Source organism: Cloeon dipterum, chromosome 2 (assembly GCF_949628265.1).
Source record: "Cloeon dipterum chromosome 2, ieCloDipt1.1, whole genome shotgun sequence".
Taxonomy (NCBI): domain Eukaryota; kingdom Metazoa; phylum Arthropoda; class Insecta; order Ephemeroptera; family Baetidae; genus Cloeon; species Cloeon dipterum.
In genome coordinates this window covers 29,155,564-29,181,604 of record NC_088787.1, presented here as the reverse complement: position 1 = coordinate 29,181,604, position 26,041 = coordinate 29,155,564, and the positions used below count along the sequence as shown (strand labels likewise).

Genomic DNA, 26,041 nt, shown 5'->3' with positions numbered 1-26,041 from the left:
CAGCATTTCAATTATACACACAAGCGCGCGCAAGCAAGCAACACACAACCGAGAAACACGAGAAATCGAGAAAGCTGCAGGGAGAGCTCCACAAATCAGCAGGCTGCAAATTACGCCCACGCCTTTCTCCTCGTTTCTAGTGGTTGTTTGTGCCCCTTCACCGGGTTTCCTCTGCGTTTCGACGCGCCTGACGGAAATCCCTGCCCGTTGCGCTGTTCTGCGTTTCAACTTTTATGCTGTTCATTTTGTCTTCGCCGGCGGCGTGCCCGTTCGCGCGGATAAATCAAGGCTTTGTTTGATAAACAAATCTATTCAGCGGCAAAAACGCTCTTTTGCCCGACCCACGGTTGCCACCTGTGAACTTGGGAACGGTGTCAAATTTTTCAAGTCTGTCAAACCTTGCAATCACAATAGGAGTATTGATGAGAATGTGAAACAAACTACACGCAAAATTCAACAGAATGCAGTAATATTAACTATCGCATTTAGAGACTAGTAATTTGAATTCAAAACTGCGTTAGAGGTTATTTATTTATGTATTTCATCCTCAAAATAAATCAAGATGGTTTATGCTGGGGTTTAAATCAGACATTCTAAAATTGCTTATGCTGAATTTTTTGGAACACAATTAAGGTTTGATAAATAAATACTTGCGCTCTTTTGTTCATCTCTGTTAACTTTTACCTAGCACGTAATTTGTAGTTAGTTAGAATAGTAATTGTATAGTTGCACTTACTTGTAATTGTAAGTAAATTCTTGTAAGGGAGACAACACTTCCAATCTTTAAAGCCACATGCATTCAACTTTAGCTTTTCAGGCATTGCATCATGGGATTTTTTCAGTTGTTTTATAGCTAATTTTCAGTTGTGAGATGTGAGGAGCATAATGTGCGGTAAGAATTCGGTGATAGTTTAAATTCAATTATAAAAATTTAAAGAAATTAATACTAAAAAATTGCAGAATAACTCTTTTGACGTCACCATATATGTTTGTTAAAATGTGTCCATAAAAAGTAAAAAATCAGCTTATTAAATTAAGCACTTCACAGTCAAATTTGTATTTTACCTTAAATTGAAAATATTATACGTTGGCGTTTAATAAATCAATAAATCAATTATAAAAAATCGAAATATTCAGAAATATTTTATGTTAGTGTTTTAAAATGTTATTATGTTGTATTGTGAGGTGAAAGTTTGGAATAATTTAAATAAATTAAATTAAATTTTGTGTTTGTTGTTAAAAACAATTAAAACACCTTGTAATTCTCCATTGTGAGAAATTTAAAGACTGCGAAAAATGAATCTATAAATTAATAGTCAACATCATTTTCTCATCAATATTTATTTTTTTTCAATTTTTAATATCTATTAATATCAAATATTTAAGATCCCGCAGCGGCAAGCAAAAGAATCTCATAGCTTCGCGGCCGAGTTCCAGGATTTCTCCATTAACATTCTTGATTGTTTCAAACAAATATTAGTTCAGCTTGGCACTAAAAATAACTCACTTGAAAGAGAGAGAGAGAGAGCGGTACATGCACGAACAGCAAGCACTGCTCCATTTCCACTTTTCACTTGGAATTATTTACAAAGCCAGCGAGAGCAAGCGGCCAACGGGGTGGTTGGGCAAGATAGGGCGTTCGGACACGCAATCTCGAAATTAAAACTCGCTTGTTTTCCGAAAATAGCCGCCGAGCCAGTTGAAAAAGTAAACGCCGCATCCTCTTTCGGGGTGAGACATATGGGTGTAGGTTAGTTTAAGCACTTTATCCGCCGACTTTTTCCCCCGCGCCATATGTTTACAAGTGTTCTTCCGCGTGCCCAATCCATTACACGGGGTAATAAAGCAAGGTCGGCTGTAAAATGAGTGACTGAGGGCGTGGGGACCGTCTAGACAGCTATTCGTTTCTTTTTAATGTCCGACGCCGACACGACGGCCGCGCAGTTTGGTTCTGTTCAGAGCACCTGAAACGAAGACCCTGTTTTTATGCAATCATCTTGTTTCAGATTATATCTGTAGCCTTACACTTTTGCAATGAATCCTCCGTTCGTCAGTGTGAGGACGTGCGAGTGGCTACTTTCCTTTTTTCCCCTCGAAAGGGTGCTGGATGCCCTTTTCTATTTCAAGCGCTTTGCTTTCTTTCGTGCCCGGCTGTTGCTCTAGCTGTGCTGAATAAATAATAAATGTGCCCGCGAGAGAGGCTTTGGGTGTAAAATCAATTCGCCGCGCGCCAAGCAAGCATGTAGCGTCCGTACACGAATGTTAAGCGAAGCTCGCTCGCTCGTTCGCTCGCTGGGGCGGTCGGCAGTGAAAATCGCGTGAATTTTGATCCCTTAATTAATTAAGCGCGCTCATGCGTGCCGTAATTGCCGAGCCAGCTATACATGCGATCTTCCCCGTAACCCTATCACCATGCACGTATTACACTCACGCTGCCGACTCTTAACTGTAATAGAAAAGCACTCTCGGCAAATCTGCACACATGCAGTGGCGTGCTCGGTGTCGAATGTTTTCGTTTCTTTCAGGAAAAACAATCGTTGCTATACCAAACTGTGATTTTAACTTGTTTATTTTTCAGGAATTTGTCAAGCGAGAGGATTTTTCTTGGAATGTTTTAAACAATTTTGCGGCGAATATTTGTTTATGGGTTGTGAGCATTTATTACTCTCCTATAGATTAGAGCAAAGATACTTTGGTAGAGAGATTGTGTTAATGTTGGACGCTTCCCTCAAGGATTGCTGGAAGGCCAAAGATGGCCACTAAGTTGGAGTGCGAACGATAGGTGTACTTGGGAATGTGGTATAACGAGGTCAGCCAGCACCTGCACGCCCGAAGGGTTCCAGGGTTGAGTGCCATTGATCAGCTTCCTCAGGGCACGGTTTCCTCCCACACCTCGTGCAGCAACTTGGCCGTCCTGGTAATCAATTCACCACAATTTCATTTATTGTTCACGCTTTTTATTCAGAATCATACAAAAATAAATTACTCAAAGAAGGCAAGAACAATTTATTTTTCCTCTTTGTTAACTTCGTCCTTGTGGAAAATCTTCATCTATCTCTCCTATCCCTTATAATTTTCTTTGATTTTTTAAAAGATAAGGACAAAACCATCGAAAACAACTCTTTAAAATAGCAGATCTGGGTTTCCAGTTAGAGAATTTCCACACTTCTGGGAAAATTAGATTTATTAGAGCTTAAAATACGAATCAATCCCGGGTGTAAAAAAAACTTGCCAATAATTTCACAATATCATTCTTTATTCCATCAGGACTAGATGACAAACTTATTACACAATATTTTGTAAATGATTTAGTAACATAACGACACAGCATATATTTTCATCACATTTAAAAAAATGGATTTTTTAGATGAATGAAGCCACTTTTCCGTAGTTTATTTTAAGGAGTAAAAAAAACAGCCCGGCCGCCACTGTTTATTCCCGCCACGCCACTGGTAATGAAGAGGAATTCCGTCTTCCTGCACGCTTGCATTTTAATCCTATTCAGAATTAATGGCGGCGGCCGCTGCTATTCTCTTTCTTCCACTCGGTTTCTCACCCGCACACAAATGACGAGACGCGTTTCAAATCCAGATGACTCGCGCGCGGATAAATAGCAAACCGGATCATGTCCATGTGCACTTGGCGAGAAAGGGCGCAAAGCGTTTGCTCGCTCAGGAAGGATTGCTGCCTTTGTTGCGAACGCGGCGAGTGACACTCGCAGGATTGGAAATTTCACGCTTAGTTGCACGCGTGCATATTTTTTGTTCGACCCCTTTGATAAAGCAATCAATCTACACAAAGAATAATTTCAAAAATTACACGCTCTGTCTTCACTCCTGCACACAAGTTGTTTTGTCGCAAGCAAGAGATTTAATGCAATAAATTAGTTTGCGCATTGAGAACAACTCTTTCAATGAAGCAGCTGATGCAATTTCATTGAGAGCAGTACTCTGTATCGTCGCGTACTGAAAATTCCACTTCAGCTGTTTTGTTTATTTGTTTTGCCAGTACTTGTTTCTGCAGGAACTTTATAGGCAAGAATGCTATAAGATATAGAGGGTGAAAAGATAATCAAGTAATGGATTAACTCAACTTTGTAATCAAATGATTGAATTTCCTAATTGAATTCAATATTCGCTGAGCAAACCGACATAATGAAACAATTTATAAAATATACAAACCAATATAATCTGGTATGTGCAAAACTAATGGAAAGTCAATAAACTAACTTTTTCCAAAGAGTCAAATAGGAAATAACATGTTGAGTTCATGCTAACATTCGAATTTTACCCGTTCACGTGGGACGTTATAGACCGATGAAGAATGAAAAGATTTTAAAATTGGAAAAACTCCCAATATTGAAGTGGAAATTTCCCATTTGCTTACGTAATACTGTCAGGACGAGAAATTTAAAAATTGTGCAAGGAGAACAATCACACGATCTATTGGATCACTGGTTTGTATAGCTATTTCGGCTAATCCCAAGCCTCGCCAGTAAACCTGGCTATTGAAATACCCACCAGTTGCCTGGAAAATGTGCACACAAAACCGTAAAAGGCAATGGGAAATTTAAACCTGTTTTGCTGTTATTGTTACTGGAAGTGGTAAATTTCCCAAAACTTATTTTCATAATCTAGCTAAATTTAATTTAAAAATCACTCTTTACCCTTTAAGGACAAAAATGTCAGTGTATGATTTATAGCTACAAAATATCGAAATGTAAACGTGGTATTTTAGTTTAATTGGCTCGAGATTAGGTTAAACAAGTACTGACACATTCATTAATTTTGTAAAGTACTTAAAGCATTTTGTATTTTTTCTCCTTTTGGCAATTTAGTTTTTCTTGTTGTAAAATATTAATTAACTAATTTCTTTCCACTGAATCATTTAGGGCGTTGGTCAAAGAGATGGTTTTAATGTTTTCGTTGGTTTCAAAAGACAAAAAGCTATGTCCAGAATATAATCAATTTTATATTAGGAAAATTATCAACCAACTTAAATTCCAAAAAAGTCATGCTCCATAAATTCAGAAATAGTTGCAGAAATTTAAAAGGTTATTACTGCAGAGACAAACTTCGGCTTTCAAGTTGGTTCAAGGCAAATAAATCCACATGTACGCGAACAGGAGAAGAAACACGCGCTTGTGTGATTTTAACTATCCATTCAGCAAATATATCGGCGCCACGGCCGCGGTCGGTTCGCATAAAGCAAGCAGTAATCTATTGAAAGCACCTTACTTCATTGCGCGGCACCTGCGCGCGGCTGGGCCCGGTCTTTGCAGCAGGTCCATCTCTGTGTTTCCTTTGTAGCGCGTCACTCGCCCGGCTGAAACCCTATTAACACAAAACGATGCCATTATCTGGCCGGGCTGCTTGTCTCGTCCGCGCAAAACAACTTTCGGGGGCTAATTCTCCGCTCGAAAGACACATTCAAGTCGCTGTTGGATCTGTTTGTTCGCTACTTTGCAAACTGGGTTTTGGCCCGCTGATTCAGCAACAGGCGCGCAAACTTCCTGATCCTCCTTTTCCCAGTCCATCTCGACGCAATGTTTTATCGCGAAAGCGTCAGACCGACCCTTGCTGCTGGATTACCCCGCGCACCGCCTGGGCAAACTCAGATAAAAACAAGGTCGACGCACTGTTTGCGGCGGTTAGGTCATTTTTGCCAGTTTGCCTTCTCAAATTTATTTTTGTTGATTCCAATAAAGTCTGGAAACTGCTTTTGCGTCAGAACAAAGGGGGAGAGGACACTTCTCCTTCCTTCTTTCCTATTTCGTCGCGTGTCTTCTTAACAATTTCGCTGCACGGCCTAAAAAGCCCCGGAACAGCTGCGCTGTTCGCAAGGTATAATTCGGCGTCCGCCTCGGAACAAGGAGAAAGAAAACCGGCAATAATGAGGCTGTCACTCTTTCCTCCGAGTGCTCTTTTTTAAATTGCAAAAGAACAGTTTATTACCTCTCCGCACCGCTCGGGGCCCTGATCCGCGCCAGATATTGAGTCTCCAGCAGGAAGAATGATTGAGAAGCAAGGGACGTGTGCACGCGGGTGACAGCCAGGTGACTGCCGAACGACGTGTTGACACTTTCGTTAGCGCCCGACCTTAAATGATCGATCATTTCCCGCCTAATAAATGGAGCAGCGGCTGCGATCGATTCGATTAAGATAATCAAATTCGCAATTTTCCTCCCTCGCGACGGTCGCTCCTTGCGCTGAACGGATTATTTTGCTCGCGCCTAATTTAAGCAGAGAGCACTCGCGCAAAATGAAACGGAAAATGTCTGTCGCGTCGAGCTCCAGAAAAGTCTTTCAGCTTTCTAGGTCAGCTGGAATGCTCTCACCATTTACGCGATATTTCTCCACTTGCAGGTGGCACCTAGGATTGAAAGAGTAATATCACTCTCTCTGGCATTTACAACTGCACTTTCCTTCATTGAAATTTGTACGACGAGTATCCTTGGATTTAAACTGACAACGCTATGTTGTTCTGTACTATATGGACTTTATGACCAGGCATGCTTGGAGGTTACCAAGCAAAAATTGTCTCGGAATTTTACGACTTGCAAGGGGTATAAACGATGATAATTCCAGCAGATCATAGTTAATAACACAACGGATTAAATTGTTGTCAAGTTTTTGAGGGACAAAGACAGTTATCACTCAGAACTATCGATCTATTGTAAGTTTAGCACCTGATTGGGACATAATATTTCTCATTTTACCAGATTTAAACAACTAACTTGTTTGCTCCAAATTGTAAGGGATTTGCAATAGTAATCGTTTGCTAGAAAGAAAGAAAATTTACTAATGGCTCTATTCTAGTCGGATTAAAAATTTGTAACCATAACAACATATTTTTTCAAATTATAAAACCAACATCGAAACACCACGAAAAGACAGAAATAAAATGAATTTCAATAGACAGACTTAACTGAAAACGTGTTGCAGTTTGATGTGTGGTAACGCCAGATCCAATAATTTAATCCATCCTGAAGCCATTTTTTGTTTACTATTTTGGAGCATCAAAGCTACGAAAGCAACATATTTTCTATTGTGTTCATGGCTTTACCACAAATAATGACATTCAGTCTGATAGACGAAGAAAGAGCAACGTCAATAAATGTAAGGCTGCACAATCATTTCATTGGTGATGCGGATGAGAGTGGTGGGTAAAAAATGGACGGGAATCTCGACAACAACAAAATCAAGCTGATTGATCCGATCAGGCGGTGGATAAAAATAATTCGCGCACACACTCTATAATAATTGCACGTTGGTGGTAAATCGATACCTCTCGATATTTCACATGGTGGGAGTCTGTGTGGCGATGGAGCAGAAAAGGGTTGCCGGGGGGTGGCTCGGGGTGGAGCGAACTCGAGTTCATCTCTGCTTGTCACGGGCTCATCAATAGTCGGCGCACGAGTCGGGCATTTATACACGTGCGAGCATGACGAGCAGAGAAAACTTGAGCGGCAAAATTTCCCTCTCGGCGAGATTCAGGTCGGAGCAGTGCTCGAAAAAAAAAACGGCGCGATTGTTGTTCCGCGCACCCTGCCGCCGACATTGTCACCCATTTTACGGCTTACTTAATAAGCCGTCGATCATGTCGACCGCCGCTTATTGCACAAAGCCGCACGGCAAGTCGGAAAACACATCTGCAGGCGAATGGAAACTGCGCCTCGCACCGCATTCCGCGAAACTGCCGCCTGGCTAAGTGGGAACAATGGCCCTCATTACTGCCGAGCGCGTTTCTTTCCCGCGCTGTGTAATAAGGGAGATTTTTCTAATTAAAACCCGGCCGCTATTACCGCGCCGCTGCTCACTGCGTTTCATTGTTTTTCGTAATGTGCTGCACGATGCCCATGCTGTAGGCAAGTTTTTAATTACCTATATTGCATTCTAGCTAATTCGAATCTAGATTTATTCTGTTTGAACAAAACAACGAACGCAACTCCAGCTTTCGCGGTGAGGACAATCCTCCCGAGAACTCTGATATAGCAAATTGTTTCCCAAGTAGTGCATTTTGTACATTATTTCTCTCGGCTGCTTTTCTGTCGTGGTTGCTGAGATAAAAGCGTTCAGTACATCACGAGTTCTCCTTCCAAATGCAAAATGTCAACAGAGTTTAAAAACGCAAGTTGGCAAAGTTTACGTGCTTGCCCGTGTTTGGCTTGGCTATAGGCACATACGCAAACACGTGCACTCACTATGTGTGTGTGCGCGCTGTGAGGGAGACAGCTTCAAAGGAAATTGCGCCCTTCTGTCTTTTCCACGGATGCAACCGCGCACTCGACTAGAGTCGAATCGCATCTTTTCTTTTCTCCCACACGTGCTTGAATTATGAATTATGCGCAGAATATTTTCCAAGTCGGCCGTGACAATGAGCGGCGAAATTTGCATATTTTCAAAATTTGTCGGCACACACACAGCGAGTTAGAGATTTGATTAAGAGGACGTGATTTGCAATCTAGGCACGTTGGCTCTTGCTTCTCACGTACTTTCTTTTCGGGCCCACTCTTTAATAACTCAAAGAGATGGTCGTGGATGCGGAATTACTATGCGCCCATTTTGCAAACAGCATGGTGAGAAACAGAGCCAAGGTAGCTCGTCCCCGCGTCGCACTGTTCATGACCCACTTTCCCGGCGCCTGCACAGGAAATAAATTAGGTATAGGTTGCGCTTTTAACTGGGTGAGTCAAATACAACGGTATATATGCTCTCAAATAATTTTAATTTGTCAATTATTGTCGATAACATGAACGCACCTAGCTATTAAAATTGATCTGTTGCTGGCAATGCTAAATTTTTCTGGGAAAGTAACTAAATTGAACGGTAGTTATGGAAAGCTCGGCAAAGCTGACATGTTACTGCCTGATAAAAGAATGTTGAAATTTTCACTAATCTTTCTTTAGTTCGCACACACACGATATATATGATACATTAAGTCCATATATTCCACTCACAATAAAAAATGATTATTCAAAACCTCTCTATTTAATCTGGCAGAAAATCTTGAGCTGCTCTTGAGTATTATTAGAAAAAAAAAGGAAATTTTGCCGGATGTATTGCATGGTAGAGAAATTATGTTATGTGCGTACCGTTAAATAGATGACAAATTAAAAAAATAGGAAGGGCTTATTTTTTGTAAGGGGTTGCCAAAGGTTGAAAGATTTGTGCTTATAAAAACTAGTACTCATCAATAATTTGAAGTCTATAATATTTCACAAACTCATTGTAGCCATCGTTCTTCTCTTTCGGCCAGCAACGTTGGTTGGTTTGGTAGATGCATTGTGGATAGTCGGATTTCCACCGCGGGACTCAATTGCCGAAGCCCCGCGTCCTCGTCCAGTGCGATGCCCAGGAAGGCCACTGCAGGCCATCGATATTGGAAATAGTCAGAAAACGGCCTGAAGAATCAATATGATGTCACATAGCCTTAATTAGAAAAAGTTCTTAATTAGCAAAAAGTAGTTGATTACATCACTCAACTTTCGTGGTTTGTGAAAAAGGGGAGATATAAGCAGAGAAAGAAATAACTAAAATTGCTCGTCTGTTTGAATAATTAACGTGTCCATTTCGTCAAAACTAATAAATCCAATGCAACGTAGCAAATCGATTAAGCGAAAGTTTTAGCGTGTGCTACCTAACTGAACCGATCTTCCCTGCGCAGAAGGCCATAAACCATGTTCATACTATCCGAGGCCTCTTTCTTTTTCTTTTTTTTAATTAAACCATAATTCAAAGGGGTTGGCGCTTGAGCAAAAACGGGCTCGGCTGCCTGCCACGACAAATTGCAATAAATTGGGTGGCGCACGGTGAAAATCCATCCTCGCCTCGACCACATCAGACGGCGGCATTGCACGTACCACGTGCGCCCCGCGACGCTGCGGGGGAGCCGGGGGTGGCGGTGTATAGAGCCGGCCAGCGAGTAATTAAAACAGACAGGAATTTTTATTCGCTGTGCCGCGATCAGTTTCAAAGGACAGGATGTTATTGAGTGTGTTGTTTTGCCGCCGCTTCAGCGAGAACGTTGTTATTACGCGCGTGCCAGCCTCAGCGCGGCCATTTGTGCTTCACCGGCAAACAGCCTATTTTCTATTCGCCTTTACTTTGAGCCATGCTGCACACACTGAAATTGCGTCGTGGTTTAATATTCTATTAGATCACACATGACCACGCAGGAAAAAAAGGGCGCAAAAATTTGAAATGTGGCGCAGAAATCAAACTATTTGTAACTCCTAAAATTTGAAAAGTTGATTTTTTGATTAATTTTGAAGTTACTGCATCTGGGATTTTCTACGTAGATATGGGTCAGAGAAAATGAGATTATTATTTCACCAATGAGACATAATTAGAAAAAAGAAAAAGTCAACGAAAAAAGTTAGTAATTTTTATGCATCCACAGAATTTTTCACACTTCTCTGCAAACTTTAGTCAGTGGAGCGCTCGTGTTATGGAGCGAAGAGCCTTTTTGGCTCCATCAACGGACCAGATGTGGCCTTTTTTTGCATATTTACGCGATACAATTTGCAAGATAAGAGGGAGAGTTAAGGTTGACAGCGCTAAATTACTCTTCCTTCAGCTGCTGCCTCTCGCATTCCTGTCACAGCATATTGGCTGTCGGCTCTTTATAGTTCTAACCAGTTAAGGTTTTATGGCTATTTAAAACTGACAAATGGCATTCCAACAACAATCAAAGGGATCATTAGAAGCCTCTATTTTAACGCAACAATCGCATTGCAATTTGCAATCAAAACAAATGCAACGAGTCTTTTATTTTTATACTAAGTTCAGCTTAAATAATAATTTCTTTCCTTTCAAAATAAGGAAAATAATATTTTTAAGCAGTTTATCTGGTTTAGGATCATATATTATACCGTATTATCTATGCAATATTTTAGATTCAAAATTAGACTTTGAGCATTCACACACATCATTTATTAAATCACGATAATTAATGGTAATGGACAACATACATTTGTATATTTGTAAATGTTTTATGTTTGATCTTGTGGCAACCCAAAAGTATTGTTTGGATAGATGGCAGAACTTTGAGCTATGAACTGAAGTTCCACATTGCAAGAAATTTTTCCAAAGGTAAACTTATTTTTTTCTGCATTATACTTCATGTAAACACATTCTTTGGTCGGGTCCTTGCTGGGTTCACCTGCGTCCCAAGGGACATAAGAGTTGTTCAGCAAAGGGTTGTCAAGAACATCACACCATCTAACATATTTCGGACAGCCGAGTGACATGGCGTTTACTACAAATGTGTTGGACTTCACGTTGTTTGCTATTTTTTTGTACAGTTTTTGAGCCATGTATTTTACCTTCTAAGAATTAGTACCTTTTAAGACTTGAAGAAAGCATTCCATTTGCTCTTTTGTCTCTAATGTAACAAGTCGGAAGTTGTAATCAAGGTTGGCCTGTGCCCATTTTGATGCCTGGTAGAAGGAGTACTAGACAAAATAATTGAACCAATGTAGTCGTAAAACATTATTTTGAAAAACAAACTTTTTCTGAACACGCGTCGTACAACCGCCTGCAGCCAAACATGAATTTACAATTTTTTCGGTAGAAACCTAAAAATTTGATGAGATTAAAGTCACCGCGCGGTCCAATTTGAAAATCCAATGTGAGCTGCATTTTTCCGTTCAAATTCTGCCTTTTTATTGCATTAGATTTACACGATAAATGAAAAACAATAAAGTAATAATAGCTTGATTAATATTTCAGCGTTTTTTAATTTGCTTGTTGAAGGGTCCAAGCAGGAAACTAGATATCCTTCGAGATGTCCAAAGGATATCAAAACTTTCCAACAGTCTATGTCGTCTATGTCAATGCGCGGATATCCTTGGATATCCAATTTCTTGCCGGGGTATAATTATTGCGTCTTTACCAGTAATTCGAGAGGCTCTATTTGTATCCAGCTGAAACCAAAATTCACTTATTTCATGTTAAGGATATTTTAAATTGCTTTTTGATTCCATATTGTTTTACGACTCTACATATTCAGTAGAGCCGTTTGTGTATTTATAGAAATTAACTTGAAGTATTTGTAAATTTCACATGAGGCTTTACCTCTTCTTTGGATCCCATTGGACTGCAAAATGAGTTGGTGCAGGTTTGCACGTTTGGTCGCTGTAAAATGCTCATATTGAGATATTTTGAAATAATTCATTTTTTATGTGAATTACTGAGCACATTGCTCTGGTCACGATTGTTGGATCTTCAAAACCAAAGGCAAGAGACTCGGTCTGCGCAGTCGCCTTCACCGTAATAAACTGCTTTTTAGGATTGCTGTTTTTGGGTATGTCGAGCAAATTTTGGTCCAACACCTCTCCCGACCCGTCCAGTGAGCACCAAGTGTATAAATTGGTGCAGTTGCTTGGTCTTGCACTTGTCCAGAAGGAAAGGTCACTTAAATTTCTTTCTTCTCGGCAAATGTAATGTGATATAAAGGTTTGAGAAATTCGGTTCACTCACTTATCATTTCTCGAGCCAAACACTTGGCCTCTTCCAACGTGGTAATACTTGCTGCATTCATGTGTTTGGTGCAGCAAAACGTATGAGTCGCTCTTTGATTATACTTAAGTTGGTAAAGATTTTTACTAGAGAAATTAGAATCAATCAACCTTAAAATAATACTTTAGCCGTTTTAGAAAGAAGATATTGCTTTCCACACGCTTCAATGATATCTCCATCAACACCTTGCTCTGCAAAAAGCTTTATTGTGAAATTGGTGAAAATATATGCCACACATACTGTATCCAAATCTTTCAGCTCTCTGAGACGTGTAAGCATTTTTTGGTAGGTTAAAACATGATTTCGATACTTCAAATATAACATACCTCTTCACCGCAGTCTAGATTTGGACAATTCGACTCGCAGTAATCTGCTTGTTGCTTAAATTTAATTTGTGTATTTTGGCTCTCTCAAAAGGCCATATAGCTTCAAACCTTTGCATCAGCAATATCGCATGAGTCCTTGGAGCATCTTGAGGAGCATTTGTCCAAATGACAGTTTTGCGGCAAAACACACACAAAATTATTGCTGTTTTGACAATTTTCCTGTTTGACAGTACTCGAACTCTTTTGCCTTCAAGTTCAATCAATTATTTTAAATATAAATATAAGGGTAAATTTTACTTGTGTAAAATGTTGCATTTTATTCCACTGGTTTTATTTAATATCTGAACGTCAGCCATCCATATTTTCACATCCGTTAGACCTAGATTTTGCTGACGTTGTGTCTCGTCGCATTTTATATAACTGCAAAACGTTACCATCTGTGATGAAGGCCACCAGCGATTCATCTATACCAAAGTTTAGACCGTTACTTAAGCAGAACTTCTCAGCTTTGAACTTCGGCAACTGTAGATTTTTTTGTTATGGGTTTGTTTTTAAATAAATATTCGGGGTTTACGGAATACCTGAACAAATACTGGGAAATACAGCAACGGTAAATCGGAGTACTGGTTCAATTCGAGTAACTTCACTGTGATATAAAAATAGATATTAAAACAACCTGAAAATCGACATTCGTAACGCCTACTACTTACTTTTAACCATGCAGAATGCTGCCACTTTTCTCTTCTATTATAATTTATTAATTAAGGTAATAAATACTAAATTGGGGATTTATTTTTTTCGTACTTGTTGAATGCAGTTGATAGTTTTTTGAGCTGGTGAAAATACTCTCTCTAAGTATTTTGCCTTTCGTGAAAGTGGATCCGTGGTCGCAGAGTTTGCTGTGTTGCACTTGGCAATGCAATTGAATGGAGTTCCATAGTACCTCCAAGCAAAATCCTGCCCTTTATATTTAGTGAATATAATTCAATCTCAAATCCCAAAAGTACTCCAAAAAATTTACTCGCAACTGGTTGTTGCAAAAGACACAACCGATCATCCACATCTTCTATTGCCATGATCTGGAAATGAAAAATAAATCATTTAACGTGTTCATCCTAAAGTAAAAATTAAAAATTAGAAGAATTAATTACCTTAGAATGAATTAAAGCAAATGAAAATAAATAAATTTTAATATTTGTTCCCATTAAGCTTGTCAAATATGTTGAATGAAATTTTCGAAATGCGTTGTATAGGCTTCGACAGCAAAATTTTGTGCGCCGTTACTGAAGCTCGTGGCTTTAAACAAGGAAACAAACTATATACTGTTACCGTCAGATGACACCAGATCCTCTATGTAACTGTTAATTGTACATATTTATTTTAAACTTGCTGAAATGCTACCGCGCCCTCTACTTTTTGGTAAGTATCTAAACATCTGAATTACTATATAAACAAAAAATCTGAGAAACATCGAGCATGGCCTATGTTTGAACTAAAAAACAGGTCATTCTAGCTACCTCATTGATGAGCACAAAATAAAACTGAATTATTAAATTTTACTGAATTAAATATTATTTAAAATATTCTAATGATCAAGTATAGCACTAAACCATCTCTGATCTCTGCAATAAGAAAATAAACAAAATATGATACTATATATATTTGGGAAAAATTACATGGGGAACGTGTTCTTTTCATCGCTGTGGGCTGTTCGATCAACATTGTATTTTGAAACTCAATGGGGAATTGGAAGCGTCTAAGTGATAAAAGTTATTTTCAATATATAAGCCAGACAATCAAGCCTCTCTAGCACGCGGCAGGAGCGTTTCACCCCTAAGCGACGTAATTAATATCATAGTTGCATTAAGAATTTTCGGAATTTTGAGCTCTAATTTCCCTCCTCAAGGTGCAACATCCTTACTTCAAAATGAATAGTTAAGCAACGAGATCTACAAAATTGTGCTGTTTCAAGCCAGTAAAACTCAATTTGTAAATTTCATCACCATGTAACTTATATTCTGATCGTTTATTAACAATTAAAAAAATTTTATTCTCTGATAAATGTTTCAGTTTCCACTTAGCACTTTGGAAATTTTATACAAACACGCGGTTTATAAATGCACAACAAATAATAAATTGACGAAATCCATGTATGTGAATGTTTCATGTTTAATCTCGTAGCAATCCCAGAGTATTATTTGGATATATCTCAGAACTTTGAGATATAAACATAAGTTCCGTATAGCAAGACATTTTTCCAAAGGCGAATGAATTTTTTTCTGCGTTGTACTTCATGTAAACACATTCTTTGGTCGGGTCCATACTTGGTTCGCCTTCTTCCCAAGGTATGTAGGAGTTGTTCAGCAAAGGACTGTCTGGAATCTCACACCATCGGATGTATTTCGGACAGCCAAGGGACATGGCGTTAACTATGAACGTGCTGGACTTCACGTTGTTTCCTATTTTTTTGCAATTTAAACCAAATATCCCAGTATTTAACTAGAAATAACCTTTTAAAACTTGCAAAAGGCATTCCATTTTCTCCTTCGTTTCCAATGTAACAAACTTCATGATGTAATCTAAGTTAGCTTGTGCCCATTTCGATCCCTGGTAATAGGAGTACTAGACAAAATATTTGGACATTTTGTGTTATTTTTATACAGCTTATAAAAACTTACCTTAGCGGGGCATGTGTCGAACAATTTTCTGCAGCCATACATGTATTTACAGTTTGAACGGTACAAACCTGAAGAATATTATCATGAAAATAAGTTTATTATCAATAGGGTCAATTGTCAAAACAGAGTTTAAATATCGGATCTTATGTCTAAATTTAAGAAAAAAATTAAAGTTTGATTCCTCTTAGTTGTTAAAGAACAAAACCCTCGATAAAAAATAGAATGTCACAACTTATAGGTAGTAAAAAGACGAAGATTCAACTTATTTTCACACATTGAAGGATTTTGCTTTTTACCCGTAATTCTCCTGGGCTTATTACCCTCCAGCTAAAACAAATATGAAGATTTCGTTAAGATGTCAATACTCGAAGTTGGTTGTTCCATATTATGGTAGAAATAGGGAATCAATTAATTAAAACATTGTTTACATTAATATTAACAAAAAAGAACTTATGTCATAACCTCTTCTTTGAATCCCATTGGACTGCAAAATGAACTGGTGCACGTTTGCGCGTTTGGTCGCTGTAAAATGCTCATTTTGAGATATTTTCTAAATTATTTGTTTGTGATTTGTTTTACTGAACACATAGCTCTGGTCGTGAATGTTGGATCTTCAAAACTAAACGCAAGAGACTCGGTCTGCGCAATCGCCTTCACCGTAATAAACTGCTTTTTAGGATTGCTGTTTTTGGGTATGTCGAGCAAATTTTGGTCCAACACCTCTCCCGACCCGTCCATTGAGCACCAAGTGTATAAATTGGTGCAGTTGCTTGGTCTTGCACTTGTCCAGAAGGAAAAGTCGCTTAAATTTCTTTCTTCTCGGCAAATGTAAAAAGAGATAAAAAGATTTTGACAAATTCAGTTTTCTCACTTATCATTTCTCGCGCCAAGCACTTGGCCTCTTCCAACGTGGTAATACTTGCTGCATTCATGTGTTTGGTGCAGCAAAACGTATGAGTCGCTCTTTGATTATACTTTAGTTGGTAAAGATTTTTATTAAAGATATGATTAATGCGCTCTAAATAATACTTTAGGAATTTTTGAAAAAAGATATTGCATTCCACACGCTTCAATGACATCTCCATCAACTCCTGGCTCTGCAAAAAGGCTTTTTTAAATGAATGAAGGTGAATGTCTCACATACTCATGTATCCAAATCTTTCAGCTTTCTGAGTCATGCAAGCATTGTTTTATTGATTCTATGAAAATATAAATTATAAAATCTACTTCTTCGCCGCAGTCTTGATTTGGACAATTTGACTCGCAGTTATCTACTGGTTGCTGACAATGAGTTAATCCATGTAATTAGACTCTCTCAACAGGTCGTTAGTTTCAAACCTTTGCATCAGCAATATCGCATGATTCCTGGGAGCATCTTGAGGAGCATTTGTCCAAATGGCAATTTTTCGGCAAAACACACACAAAATTATTGCTGTTTTGACAGTTTTCCTGTTTTACCAAATTCGAACTCTTTTGCCTTTTAAGGAACATTCAATTTTAGCAAACAAAATTTTACGAGAAAATTATACTTGTGAGAAATTGTGCAAGCAATTTTTCTGGATACTCCAGCGGTTGCGTTTAATATTTGAACGTCAGCCATCCATATTTTCACATCCGTTAGACCTAGAAATGTAGAAATATGGCGTTGGTTGCTTTATAGAAATGATATATCAAAATCGTTACCAATCGTGATAAATTCAATTAGCGATTCATCAATTCCAAAGTTTAGACCGTTACTTGAGCAAAACTTCTCGGCTTCGAATTTAGGCAACTGCACATCATTATCATATCTGTTATTCGCTTTAATTTGAATTTACATGATCATACCTGAACTAAGGATTGGAAATACAGCAAAGGTAAATCGGAGTACTGGTTCAATTCAAGCGTTTTCACTGTGATTCGAAGGATATAATTCAATATCGGAAAAGTAATACGATATTTTTACTTTTGATTTTGCAGAATGAAGCAACTTTCCTCTCCTTTTTAATTTAAATTAATTTTGAAGGAAAATGATTTTTCTTAAATACATTTTGCATGCAGTTGATAGTTTTTTGAGCTGGTGAAAATACTCTTTCTAAATACTTGGCCTTTCGTGAAAGTGGGTCCGAGATCGCAGTATTTGCCGTGTAGCACTTGGCAATGCAATTAAATGGAGAACTGTAGTACCTCCAAGCAAAATCTTGCTCTGCATTTTTAGCGAATACTGATCAATTTCAAGCTGAAGAATATCTAAATATTTACTCGCAACGTTTTGCTGCACTAGACACAATTGATCATCCACACTTGCCATTATCTACAATTTGAATAGTATATAATTAGTTTGCGTTTGGAAAACAAAATTATATAGAAAGCTGTTACCTTCGAATGAATTAAAACAAGCAAGAAGAAATACATTTCAACGTTTGTTTTCACAGAGCTGGTCATGTCTGTGTTAGCTAAATTTTTTAAGAATGCTGAGTCAGAAATGCTGCACACCATCAATGACACTCGTGGCTGTTAAAGAGGAAATAGGACTGTATACAGTTCCCACCACATGCCACCATATCCATGATGAACTGAGCATAGTATGAAGTATAAGCGCGCACTACTTAAATGTTGAAATTTTTAAATAAAAATAAAAAGCTATATAACATTTATTTTTTTCTGTTTCATTTGTTGAATATTCTAATGTGAATTTGTAAATGATCGACTGCAGTAGTAATAAGAAAATAAGGAAAATAACGGAGATCTTGACTCATTAAATAATGATAAATTAGTAAATTAAAATAACAGCAAATTATTCGTTTTTGTAATTATATTAATTATAACATTTATTAGATACCTTTCCATATTTAGCCTTGTTCGTGCCATATTCAATAACTTGAATTGATACATTTTGTCTTTCTTTATTCATTTTTAAACCTAGCACATCCCGTGGGTCATAAGCTCACTTGGTCCCAATAACACCGCCGAGCGGAGTGGCCGCAGAGGAGCTAGAGCCTAATGTGCCCATCTTTTAGCCTCCTCACATTTCATTGAAACGCCAGACAATAATTTTTCCCTCAAGTCGCTGGAATGGTGCAAAAACCAGCAAGTGGCTAGTCGGCGCGGGTGCGCCTCCCAGCCCGGTGAGCAATTTGAGCATTTTTTCAAGTCTCTAAATTAACCACCTTTTGCCATCTCTAACATTAGACAGCCAGTAATAGTAATATGTTCAAGAAATTATCAAATATTCCCCATTATATTAAAATAAGAAGAGTGCCTTATTCACGAATGAAATAAAAAAGATCTTCATTTTCTGCCAACCAGCACCCAAGTTAGCAATTATAATTACGACCTCAGTTTGCAACCACCTTAGTGCAAAATGATTTGGTTCAGAAAAAAATATTAATGTGAAGTGCGTGGTTATGCAGGTTACTAAAAAAATTAATCACTTGCCAGGAACCAAACGTTGCATACAATTTTACTAAAGATTAAAACAAGATTTTTAGACCAGCTATTTAAGCAAATAATGTGTATTTTCAGATCATTCTTATTTCTACTATCTGATAGCGATCGCAATTATTCAATTCACGAAATAGTCTCAGCCACGAAATTAATCTCAGCTCTGCAGTTGCTCTTCCCAAAAGTGAAGTCATTTTTCGTCGCATTGTAATCAGCATAGAAGCACTCCTTGTTGGGGTCAGTTGAAGGTTCACCTTTTGCCCACGTCAAATAAGTGTAGTTGAGAGGGGGATTGTCCACATAGTTGCACCACCTGGGAGCGCTTGGACATCCAAATGAGGTTGCCGAAAGGTAAAATCTGGTGTTATTCATCTTGTATGCTAGAATGCCTCGTTTTAAACACACTCTGCTCGCTCAGTAACGCCAAATTACGAACACTTGAAGGTTCCCAAAACGCAATCTAATTTCTCCTTTGTCTCAAATGAAATGAGCTTGAAGTTGTAGAAGTCTCCGCAGGACCATTTTGCACATTGGAAGTAGGAAAACTGTACAGTATGAATAGATTACTGAGATAATTGGTTGTAAAGATTTAAAAAAAATTAACCCTATTTCCTGACCCCAAGCAAACCAAGAAACTTTTGTTACATCCTTGAATCTCGATGCAGCCCAACCTATACAAAACTGACACCTTTTTTAGCTTTGTTTTTTTCTAACATCAAATATAATTACGAGATCCTTTCGATGCAGTATTCTTTGAGATCTAAGGAAATTAAAATTTACTCTCCACTCCTTTGCAAATTCAGGCAAAATCAGTGTCAACCTCAGATTTACATCCAACTTGGAAACAGTTTGATTTTTTGCAGTTTGATGAAGCCTCCCTCTGCATGCGTTTTTCAATATTTAATATTTCCATTAAATTAATTTATGCAGCAACCTTGCAAATGGTACGTTTTATAGCTGATCCATCTTCAAATTCCCAAACTATCGAGTTTGGACCAGTAATTGGCTTCAATGCAACAAATGGACTTGACTTCTTCGCCTGTAGAACCTGTTCGTTCGCCAGTTCAGGGTTTGATGAACACCAAGCGTACTTATTGGGACATGTTGACAGACGAGCATTCGTCCAATATGAATTGCTGGATAAATTCCGTTCTGTATGGAAATAATAGTTTAATCAAGAGAGCCCCAATTTCTATTGTCGTACTGATCGTTTCATTAAGGAAACATGCCAATTCACTCTCGGTTGTTATGTCAACCACGTCCATAATTTTTGTGCAGCAAAACATTTGAGATCCTCTTTGTGTATACTGAAATAATTCTAGTTTTAGCATGACCTTTTGCTATCTAAATTTGAGTACCCGTGCAGTTTTTGTAAAGAGGTATTCGTAACCACACATTTCAACAATCTCTCCGTCAGAGGGTCCTATGGGAATTGATTTTAATGATTTTAATAATATGGCAGCGCAGCATTTCAATTACCTATTCCAAATCTATCTCCAGTCTGAAAAAGGGAGCATTAATTTAAAATTTTAAAATATATAAAAGAACCATTATAGTACTTCCTCCGAGCAGTCAATTTTAGTGCAGTTCACATCACAATCAGTAACCTTAAAGGGGCAAAGTAGAAATGATTCCTGAACATACACCATCTCTTTACCTGCTGGTTCCCGCAGTTCTTATTCTGGCACTGCGAACTGCATCTGTTTGAGTGACAAATCTCGGGAAGTGTGCAAATAAAATTGTTTTCATTGCCACAGCTTTCATTCCTTCGTTCTAATGTTTTGCCATTCCTATAGTTTAACTCACAGAGCCAATAAATGTGTGGATCGAATTATATATTCAAGTTACATTTTGAACGTCACACACTGTACCCTAGGAGTTGAACCGTTCGGTCTAATTTGTACTTGTGGTGCCCATATTTTAACCTCGTCTATATCTAAAATTGAAAAAAAATGCAAAATATGGATGTCTGCTATATACCTCACGTATTTACCAAGCAATATGGTTTCAAGCATTGTTTCATTAATACCAAATCTAAGACCATGTTTTAAGCAATATTTCTCAGCTTGAAATCGACGAGCCTAAATTTGTGCATACATTTAACTATTTTTAATATAGTTTACTTGCACGCAATACCTTAACTAAATACGGAAAATAATAAAGGGGAAAATCCCCTTCCTGTTTGAAAGTTATTCCACTTACTGCAAATAACTTTATAAGTATTTATTGATTAGAAGCAATAATACGATACTTTTGGTTTTGCAGTAAGACACAACCGATCTTTTCTGTAAATAATATAAAAATTATCGATTGTCTCATGCACTCACAAATTTTTAGCTTTACTTCTTTCAGGCAGTCGATGAAAGGCCGATTTGGGCTAAAAACACGTTCTACTAATTTTGGCTGTCTTGATGCATAATCGATGCCAAAGTTGGCACTGCATCTCGAAATGCATTCGAAAGTACTTCCCAAAGATCTCCACGAATATTCACGCTCTAACCAAAATTAATTGAAATAAGTAAAAAATTACTTAATTCAACAAACTCACTCTCGAAAAACTGCTCAAGGCCACAAGCCTCTTGATTCATATTGCTTGTGCGCTGCACCATTTTACATTATCCATAATTGCCATCAATAGTTTCGTACTTACGGTGGGTGGAAATGCAATAATTATCAGCAAAATCGTTGCGAGAGAAGCCATTTCAGGAGTGTCACAGATACGTCATTTGGGATGGCTGGTACAGCTGATTGTGAGCAAAAACAGGATGTTAATAGTAACGTCCGTTGTCAACTCATTTACCCGCACTCTCAAAATTTTATCATGCTAGTAAAAACATTTTCACCTAAAATAGTGAAAATTGATACTGTACTGTCTGATTTTATTTAACCTACAAGCCAAAATTGCATTTATTATGTGCGCCGTGTAGCCTACGCATTTGCAAGCAACAACGACAAGTGACCGCTCGCCCTGACCAACTAAAGCCTCTGGACTGTTCGGCGCCAATAAGTGAAGCCGGAGCGCGCTCGCAGAAGGGACAGGCATTAGCTTTTAACTGCTGCTGGGCATTAAAGTGTAATAATTGCAGCGCCAACAAACAGGGCTAAACAGCAACGACTGTAGTGTGTATGCGCGGCAGTTGCGAACGCCATTCTGCATGCTCGGTAATTGCAAATTTCAGGCGTAATTCCACTGTCTGCGGTCTGCTCAACCCGCCCTGACTGATATCACCGACGAAAGAGAGAGAGAGAGAGAGAGAGAGAGAGAGAGAGAGCTGCTCTGGAGTGCGAGAGTTAGTTTGCTTGTGATAATCATACTCATCATCCTTGACTTGACTGCTTTCCCTACCTCGTGTGCCATTTTAATACATACAAAACATCCGCTGAACCACCCACCCACCCAGAGGGATAGTTCTTACCAGTAACTGGAAGCACGTGCTGCTGTTAATAGTTTCAGTCAATGAGTGGTAGAGATAAGAAATGAACTTGCCTGTGAGAGACACAGTTACTCTGAAGTTCAAGCTCGTGTTCAATTTAAAGCTGGTCGAGAGCAAATGGTCCCTACTATACGACTCAAAAAGCATCAATTTTTATGGTTTTAAATACTGATGATGATGACGCAGTGTTTGAAAGGATGTGATGTCATCAGTGCATACGTCAATATACAGAACAATGCTTAAAATTCATAAAATAAGTTACTAAAAATTAGCAACTCATTGCAATAATAATGGTATTGACTAAACACAAATATTTTGTCAGTTGCTTTTCTTGAATATGATACTTTTCTTGGTATTCACCGTGAAATCTCATTTGGTTTCTTTAATTACTTTTTCTGGTTTTTGTTTTGCTGAATTTTGTAAACAATAAATTCTCCAGCGAAAGAACAGTTACAAAAACTGTTTTTATGTGTAATAAAATAATAGAAAGTGCGGGTTCATGTGTATGATTTGAGGGGGTTGTCAAATACTTTCGTACTTGACGCAGCAACAGAGCAAACACTTCTTCTAGCGACGAGTACGCGGAGGAGATCAATAAAAACAACTGTCAACGGCGAAAGGGAAGACTGCTGGGCGGAAATTCGCAGTTTCATTACAGTGGTTGCAATAGTCAATAAGAGAGCAACTTGGATTAGAGGCGGATTAGAGGTGAGCGGCAAAGGCTGGCCTCCGACGGACGAAGACAACATTGCCAATCGCGGCCACTTTCGTTCCGAGCGTATCCTCGAGGCTCATTTGCATGCCGTCTGGAATTAAATTGCAGCAGCCGCCGCCACCGCCGTTCTGCAGGATAAATTGTGCACTTGACTCACACAGCGCGACTCTCGCGCGTCTTTCAGCGAGCATCACAGCTTTTTTTCATTTGCATCTCTGTGGCACAAATAAAAATGCGCAAACGACTTTTTTCCGATACTTGGATACAAAAGCAATGCTAACTGCGGGAAAAACGGGAGTATTTTCATATCTGCAATCACACTTAGCAACGAGCAATTTTATTCAATCCTCCTCAGTGCGCTGACGTGCTAAATGGCAAGGGTGTATGTAACAAAAAGTCCATGCTGAATCTTATCTGACTAATTTATATTTTTTACTTACAGCCAAAAGTAAGAAAACAAATTTTAAGTAAAATCTTTGTTACGTTAAACAAGCATAAAATTGTGTCAAATATGAAAATTCTTTGGAGAAATTACACCTAGACATTGTTTTTCCTCGTTGCAAAGAGCGTTTCTTTATTACCCGACTAGATTCCGCTTTAAAAGTGAAGCCCTATTGCAAAAGCAAAAAAAAAAACAATTAAGTGATACAATTGTAGGGAGCAAAAGCATAAATCGCTTGTTGATGCAGCTTTGTTCTGTTTCATGGGAGCTGTTTACCCTCCTGAGATTAAAAATGAAAAACCACGTACCAAGTGGCCTATTCATTTTATATAATTAATTTTCATTTTAATCCAAAGAATTTCGTGTTTATAAACATGATAAAATTCTCATATTTTGGAATTTATATGTTCTTGGCGGGTGTTTCTCAAAAGGGGTAAAGTGTTTAATAAAGTAAATTCGATAAGGAAAAAATGTCTGGGACAGTGGGAACATCTTCTATATTGAAGTAGGAAGTCTTGTGCGGCTCATCGATCGACTACATATTGGTGCTCAATAAAAGTGGCAGCTGAGCTGTGTTTTGTCAAAACGCGCGGCACGCAAAATTGCAGCGATAGCAAGAAAAAGCCCACGCTTTCTCTCACTCTCGTCGTGCCTCTCTCACTCGATGGAAATGCACCCCTCGCTCGATGGCATCAGCTCCACGGTCGTCGCCACGGTCGTTGCTGCCTCTGCGCACACCACATTTGTATGTATGCTCAGGCGGCTTGCACGTCGTTTGGTAAGCAGATAAACTTCTTTGCTCGCAGGAAAAGGTGACACGGCTTATGCTGAAATATCGTCTTCTCATATTTGTGAAACGAGATTTGGGTCACGCTGCTCAAGGTGCACTCCTGCATTCCGTGGTTCGTTCCGCGCGGCAGCCACATTAGCTGAACGTGTGACAAAATACAACACAATATTAGATTCTGCAGCTCTGCACGCCAGAGAGGAAACGCCAGCCAGCACACTTGTATTTTACGAGCAGATAAAGCACAACAGGCATAAATTTTCCTGCAGCGCGCACACATTCCGTATCGCTCGCTTAATCGACGTCTTCAGTTTGGCCCGTGAGATAACTCGATCAGGAAAAATGTGTCGTGCTAGCACGCAGAATCAATTCTACAAATGATCTCGAGCCGAGTTGAAATAAATGCAAAGCAGTCGATTTTTTATTGGTCGGAGGGAAATTTGGCATGCAATTTACGTTTGCACACCTCGGATATATTTTGCGGAGGCGAATTGCTCTCTATGCGCCTATATCGCGGTAATTTATTTAAGTGAGAGCGAAAACCGCACATGCGGATGGCGGAGTTGAATTTCGCACATTTACTGCTCGCGTGAAAAAAAGTTAAAGCGTATGCAGTGATTCAAAGTGAATGAAACGGGTGCGTTTTGCCGTCGGCATTCATTCTTCCTTCTTGGGGCCATTCGCAGAGCGCGAATGGCCCATTAAAGCCTGAGTTATGAGACACGAACGCGGCCAGAATTGCCTCTGAAGAATGGCGACACCCTCCATATTGATAGGCAAACAAAACATCGCGTAGCCCCAAATTAAATTCCGCCAGCGTAGCGCGTTATGCTTCTCTGTTTTGTTTGTTTCGGTTCCCTGTCATCAGCAGCAATTATTCAAAAAAACGAAATAGATGGAGATGCGGAAAAATCTGTTCTGTCGTGTTTCCAGCAGGTCCGCTGAAAACATCAAATATATGTATATCGTTATTGTTTGTTCGCTCATGCACTTGTCTCCGCATCACTGTGAGTTATTTTCTGCCCAATTTTTACTCTTTCCTTTTTTGACAGTGGGAATTGAGTTTCAAAATAACACAAAGAATAAAGTAAAAAGCAATGATTGTTATTTATTGTCTTGCAACCTGCTTTAGTTTTGGCGTATTGACATTTTTTCCAAAACGAAATATCCCTTACCACATTAATAAATATCAAGCGTATTTTACTTTGATTGGAGTTATATTAATATAATTTAAATGCTCAACTTTTGGCTTCCAAGTACAAATAATTGCTTCCTTGGTGGGTTAAGCATATTTTTTATTTATCTTTCAAGTTCTGGTCCATGAAATCATGTCTCTTAAACAATCAACTATCCGACGCAATCTATTTAAGAAAAGAAAAAGTTGTTGCTTCTGCAACATGTCAAATGAAAGAGGAAAAGTCACCCAATTATTTTGGAGGAAGGAACTGCGAGGGCTCAGTTTCGTGTTATTCTTGGGAAGACTACGAGATCTGTTAATGGATTGGCCTTCTCTTTTGCTTCTTGCTCTCGCTAACTGCTTCCTCTTTCTCAACCCATGAAATAATTAAATAATCCTTTGGCTAGGCTGGTCACAGAGCTCGCTTGCTGTGAATAAAAGCCAATGTCGAGAGAAAGAGACGAGAATCAGTAGCAGCAGTAGCAGTGACTTGAGGCGCCAGCCACTCTGCTTCCTTATTAAAAACTCGCTCACGCTG

At 38.7% G+C, this 26,041-nt stretch overlaps 4 protein-coding genes across 4 annotated transcripts in view; all 4 read right to left on the bottom strand.

The window, feature by feature from the left end:
* zda (zonda) overlaps positions 1 to 6,522 on the bottom strand; it is a 117,536-nt gene extending 111,014 nt beyond the window's left edge. The window contains exon 1 of the mRNA XM_065479230.1: positions 6,512 to 6,522. The gene's annotated coding sequence lies outside the window, so the exon portion shown is untranslated. The remainder of the gene's footprint in view (positions 1 to 6,511) is intronic.
* Positions 6,523 to 10,967: 4,445 nt separating this feature from the next.
* On the bottom strand, positions 10,968 to 14,119 carry LOC135936144 (uncharacterized). The gene is made up of 18 exons (XM_065478855.1): positions 13,999 to 14,119; positions 13,869 to 13,926; positions 13,652 to 13,809; positions 13,558 to 13,591; positions 13,429 to 13,493; positions 13,282 to 13,369; positions 13,145 to 13,226; positions 12,956 to 13,094; positions 12,848 to 12,901; positions 12,762 to 12,783; positions 12,645 to 12,712; positions 12,483 to 12,585; positions 12,194 to 12,429; positions 12,078 to 12,137; positions 11,896 to 11,926; positions 11,511 to 11,578; positions 11,344 to 11,455; positions 10,968 to 11,289 (listed from the first exon to the last, which is right to left on the bottom strand). The coding sequence occupies exons 1-18, from the start codon at positions 14,050 to 14,052 to the stop codon at positions 10,994 to 10,996; spliced, it is 1,728 nt and encodes a 575-aa protein (XP_065334927.1). The 5' UTR covers positions 14,053 to 14,119; the 3' UTR covers positions 10,968 to 10,993.
* Positions 14,120 to 14,847: 728 nt separating this feature from the next.
* Positions 14,848 to 18,001, bottom strand: LOC135935854 (uncharacterized). The gene is made up of 18 exons (XM_065478422.1): positions 17,884 to 18,001; positions 17,767 to 17,818; positions 17,553 to 17,710; positions 17,471 to 17,504; positions 17,353 to 17,417; positions 17,209 to 17,296; positions 17,055 to 17,148; positions 16,864 to 17,002; positions 16,753 to 16,806; positions 16,670 to 16,694; positions 16,555 to 16,622; positions 16,397 to 16,499; positions 16,105 to 16,340; positions 15,988 to 16,047; positions 15,822 to 15,852; positions 15,526 to 15,593; positions 15,358 to 15,469; positions 14,848 to 15,306 (listed from the first exon to the last, which is right to left on the bottom strand). The coding sequence occupies exons 1-18, from the start codon at positions 17,947 to 17,949 to the stop codon at positions 15,017 to 15,019; spliced, it is 1,743 nt and encodes a 580-aa protein (XP_065334494.1). The 5' UTR covers positions 17,950 to 18,001; the 3' UTR covers positions 14,848 to 15,016.
* Positions 18,002 to 18,714: 713 nt separating this feature from the next.
* Positions 18,715 to 22,503, bottom strand: LOC135935959 (uncharacterized). Its single transcript, XM_065478600.1, has 19 exons — positions 22,365 to 22,503; positions 21,599 to 21,692; positions 21,497 to 21,548; positions 21,292 to 21,443; positions 21,200 to 21,233; positions 21,085 to 21,149; positions 20,942 to 21,029; positions 20,797 to 20,884; positions 20,606 to 20,738; positions 20,508 to 20,555; positions 20,428 to 20,449; positions 20,307 to 20,371; positions 20,153 to 20,255; positions 19,883 to 20,100; positions 19,769 to 19,828; positions 19,678 to 19,708; positions 19,553 to 19,629; positions 19,385 to 19,493; positions 18,715 to 19,328 (listed from the first exon to the last, which is right to left on the bottom strand). The coding sequence occupies exons 2-19, from the start codon at positions 21,647 to 21,649 to the stop codon at positions 19,075 to 19,077; spliced, it is 1,650 nt and encodes a 549-aa protein (XP_065334672.1). The 5' UTR covers positions 21,650 to 21,692; positions 22,365 to 22,503; the 3' UTR covers positions 18,715 to 19,074.
* Between the last annotated feature and the right edge of the window lie 3,538 nt (positions 22,504 to 26,041).

What these genes read in the sequence shown, in the direction of transcription:
- LOC135936144 (XM_065478855.1), bottom strand. Translation starts at nt 14,052, where the DNA reads ATGGGAACAAATATTAAAATTTATTTATTTTCATTTGCTTTAATTCAT. An exon ending in TTTGCAACAACCAGTTGCGA is followed by an intron (nt 13,810 to 13,868) that starts GTAAATTTTTTG and finishes CTAAATATAAAG; the next exon opens with GGCAGGATTTTGCTTGGAGG. An exon ending in CTTTCTTCAAGTCTTAAAAG is followed by an intron (nt 11,290 to 11,343) that starts GTACTAATTCTT and finishes ACAAAAAAATAG; the next exon opens with CAAACAACGTGAAGTCCAAC.
- LOC135935854 (XM_065478422.1), bottom strand. Translation starts at nt 17,949, where the DNA reads ATGACCAGCTCTGTGAAAACAAACGTTGAAATGTATTTCTTCTTGCTT. An exon ending in CTATCAACTGCATGCAAAAT is followed by an intron (nt 17,505 to 17,552) that starts GTATTTAAGAAA and finishes TAAATTAAAAAG; the next exon opens with GAGAGGAAAGTTGCTTCATT. An exon ending in TGAAAGATTTGGATACATGA is followed by an intron (nt 16,623 to 16,669) that starts GTATGTGAGACA and finishes GCCTTTTTGCAG; the next exon opens with AGCCAGGAGTTGATGGAGAT.
- LOC135935959 (XM_065478600.1), bottom strand. Translation starts at nt 21,649, where the DNA reads ATGGCTTCTCTCGCAACGATTTTGCTGATAATTATTGCATTTCCACCC. An exon ending in TTATTGCATTTCCACCCACC is followed by an intron (nt 21,549 to 21,598) that starts GTAAGTACGAAA and finishes AAAATGGTGCAG; the next exon opens with CGCACAAGCAATATGAATCA. An exon ending in GCTTGAAACCATATTGCTTG is followed by an intron (nt 20,885 to 20,941) that starts GTAAATACGTGA and finishes TTTCAATTTTAG; the next exon opens with ATATAGACGAGGTTAAAATA.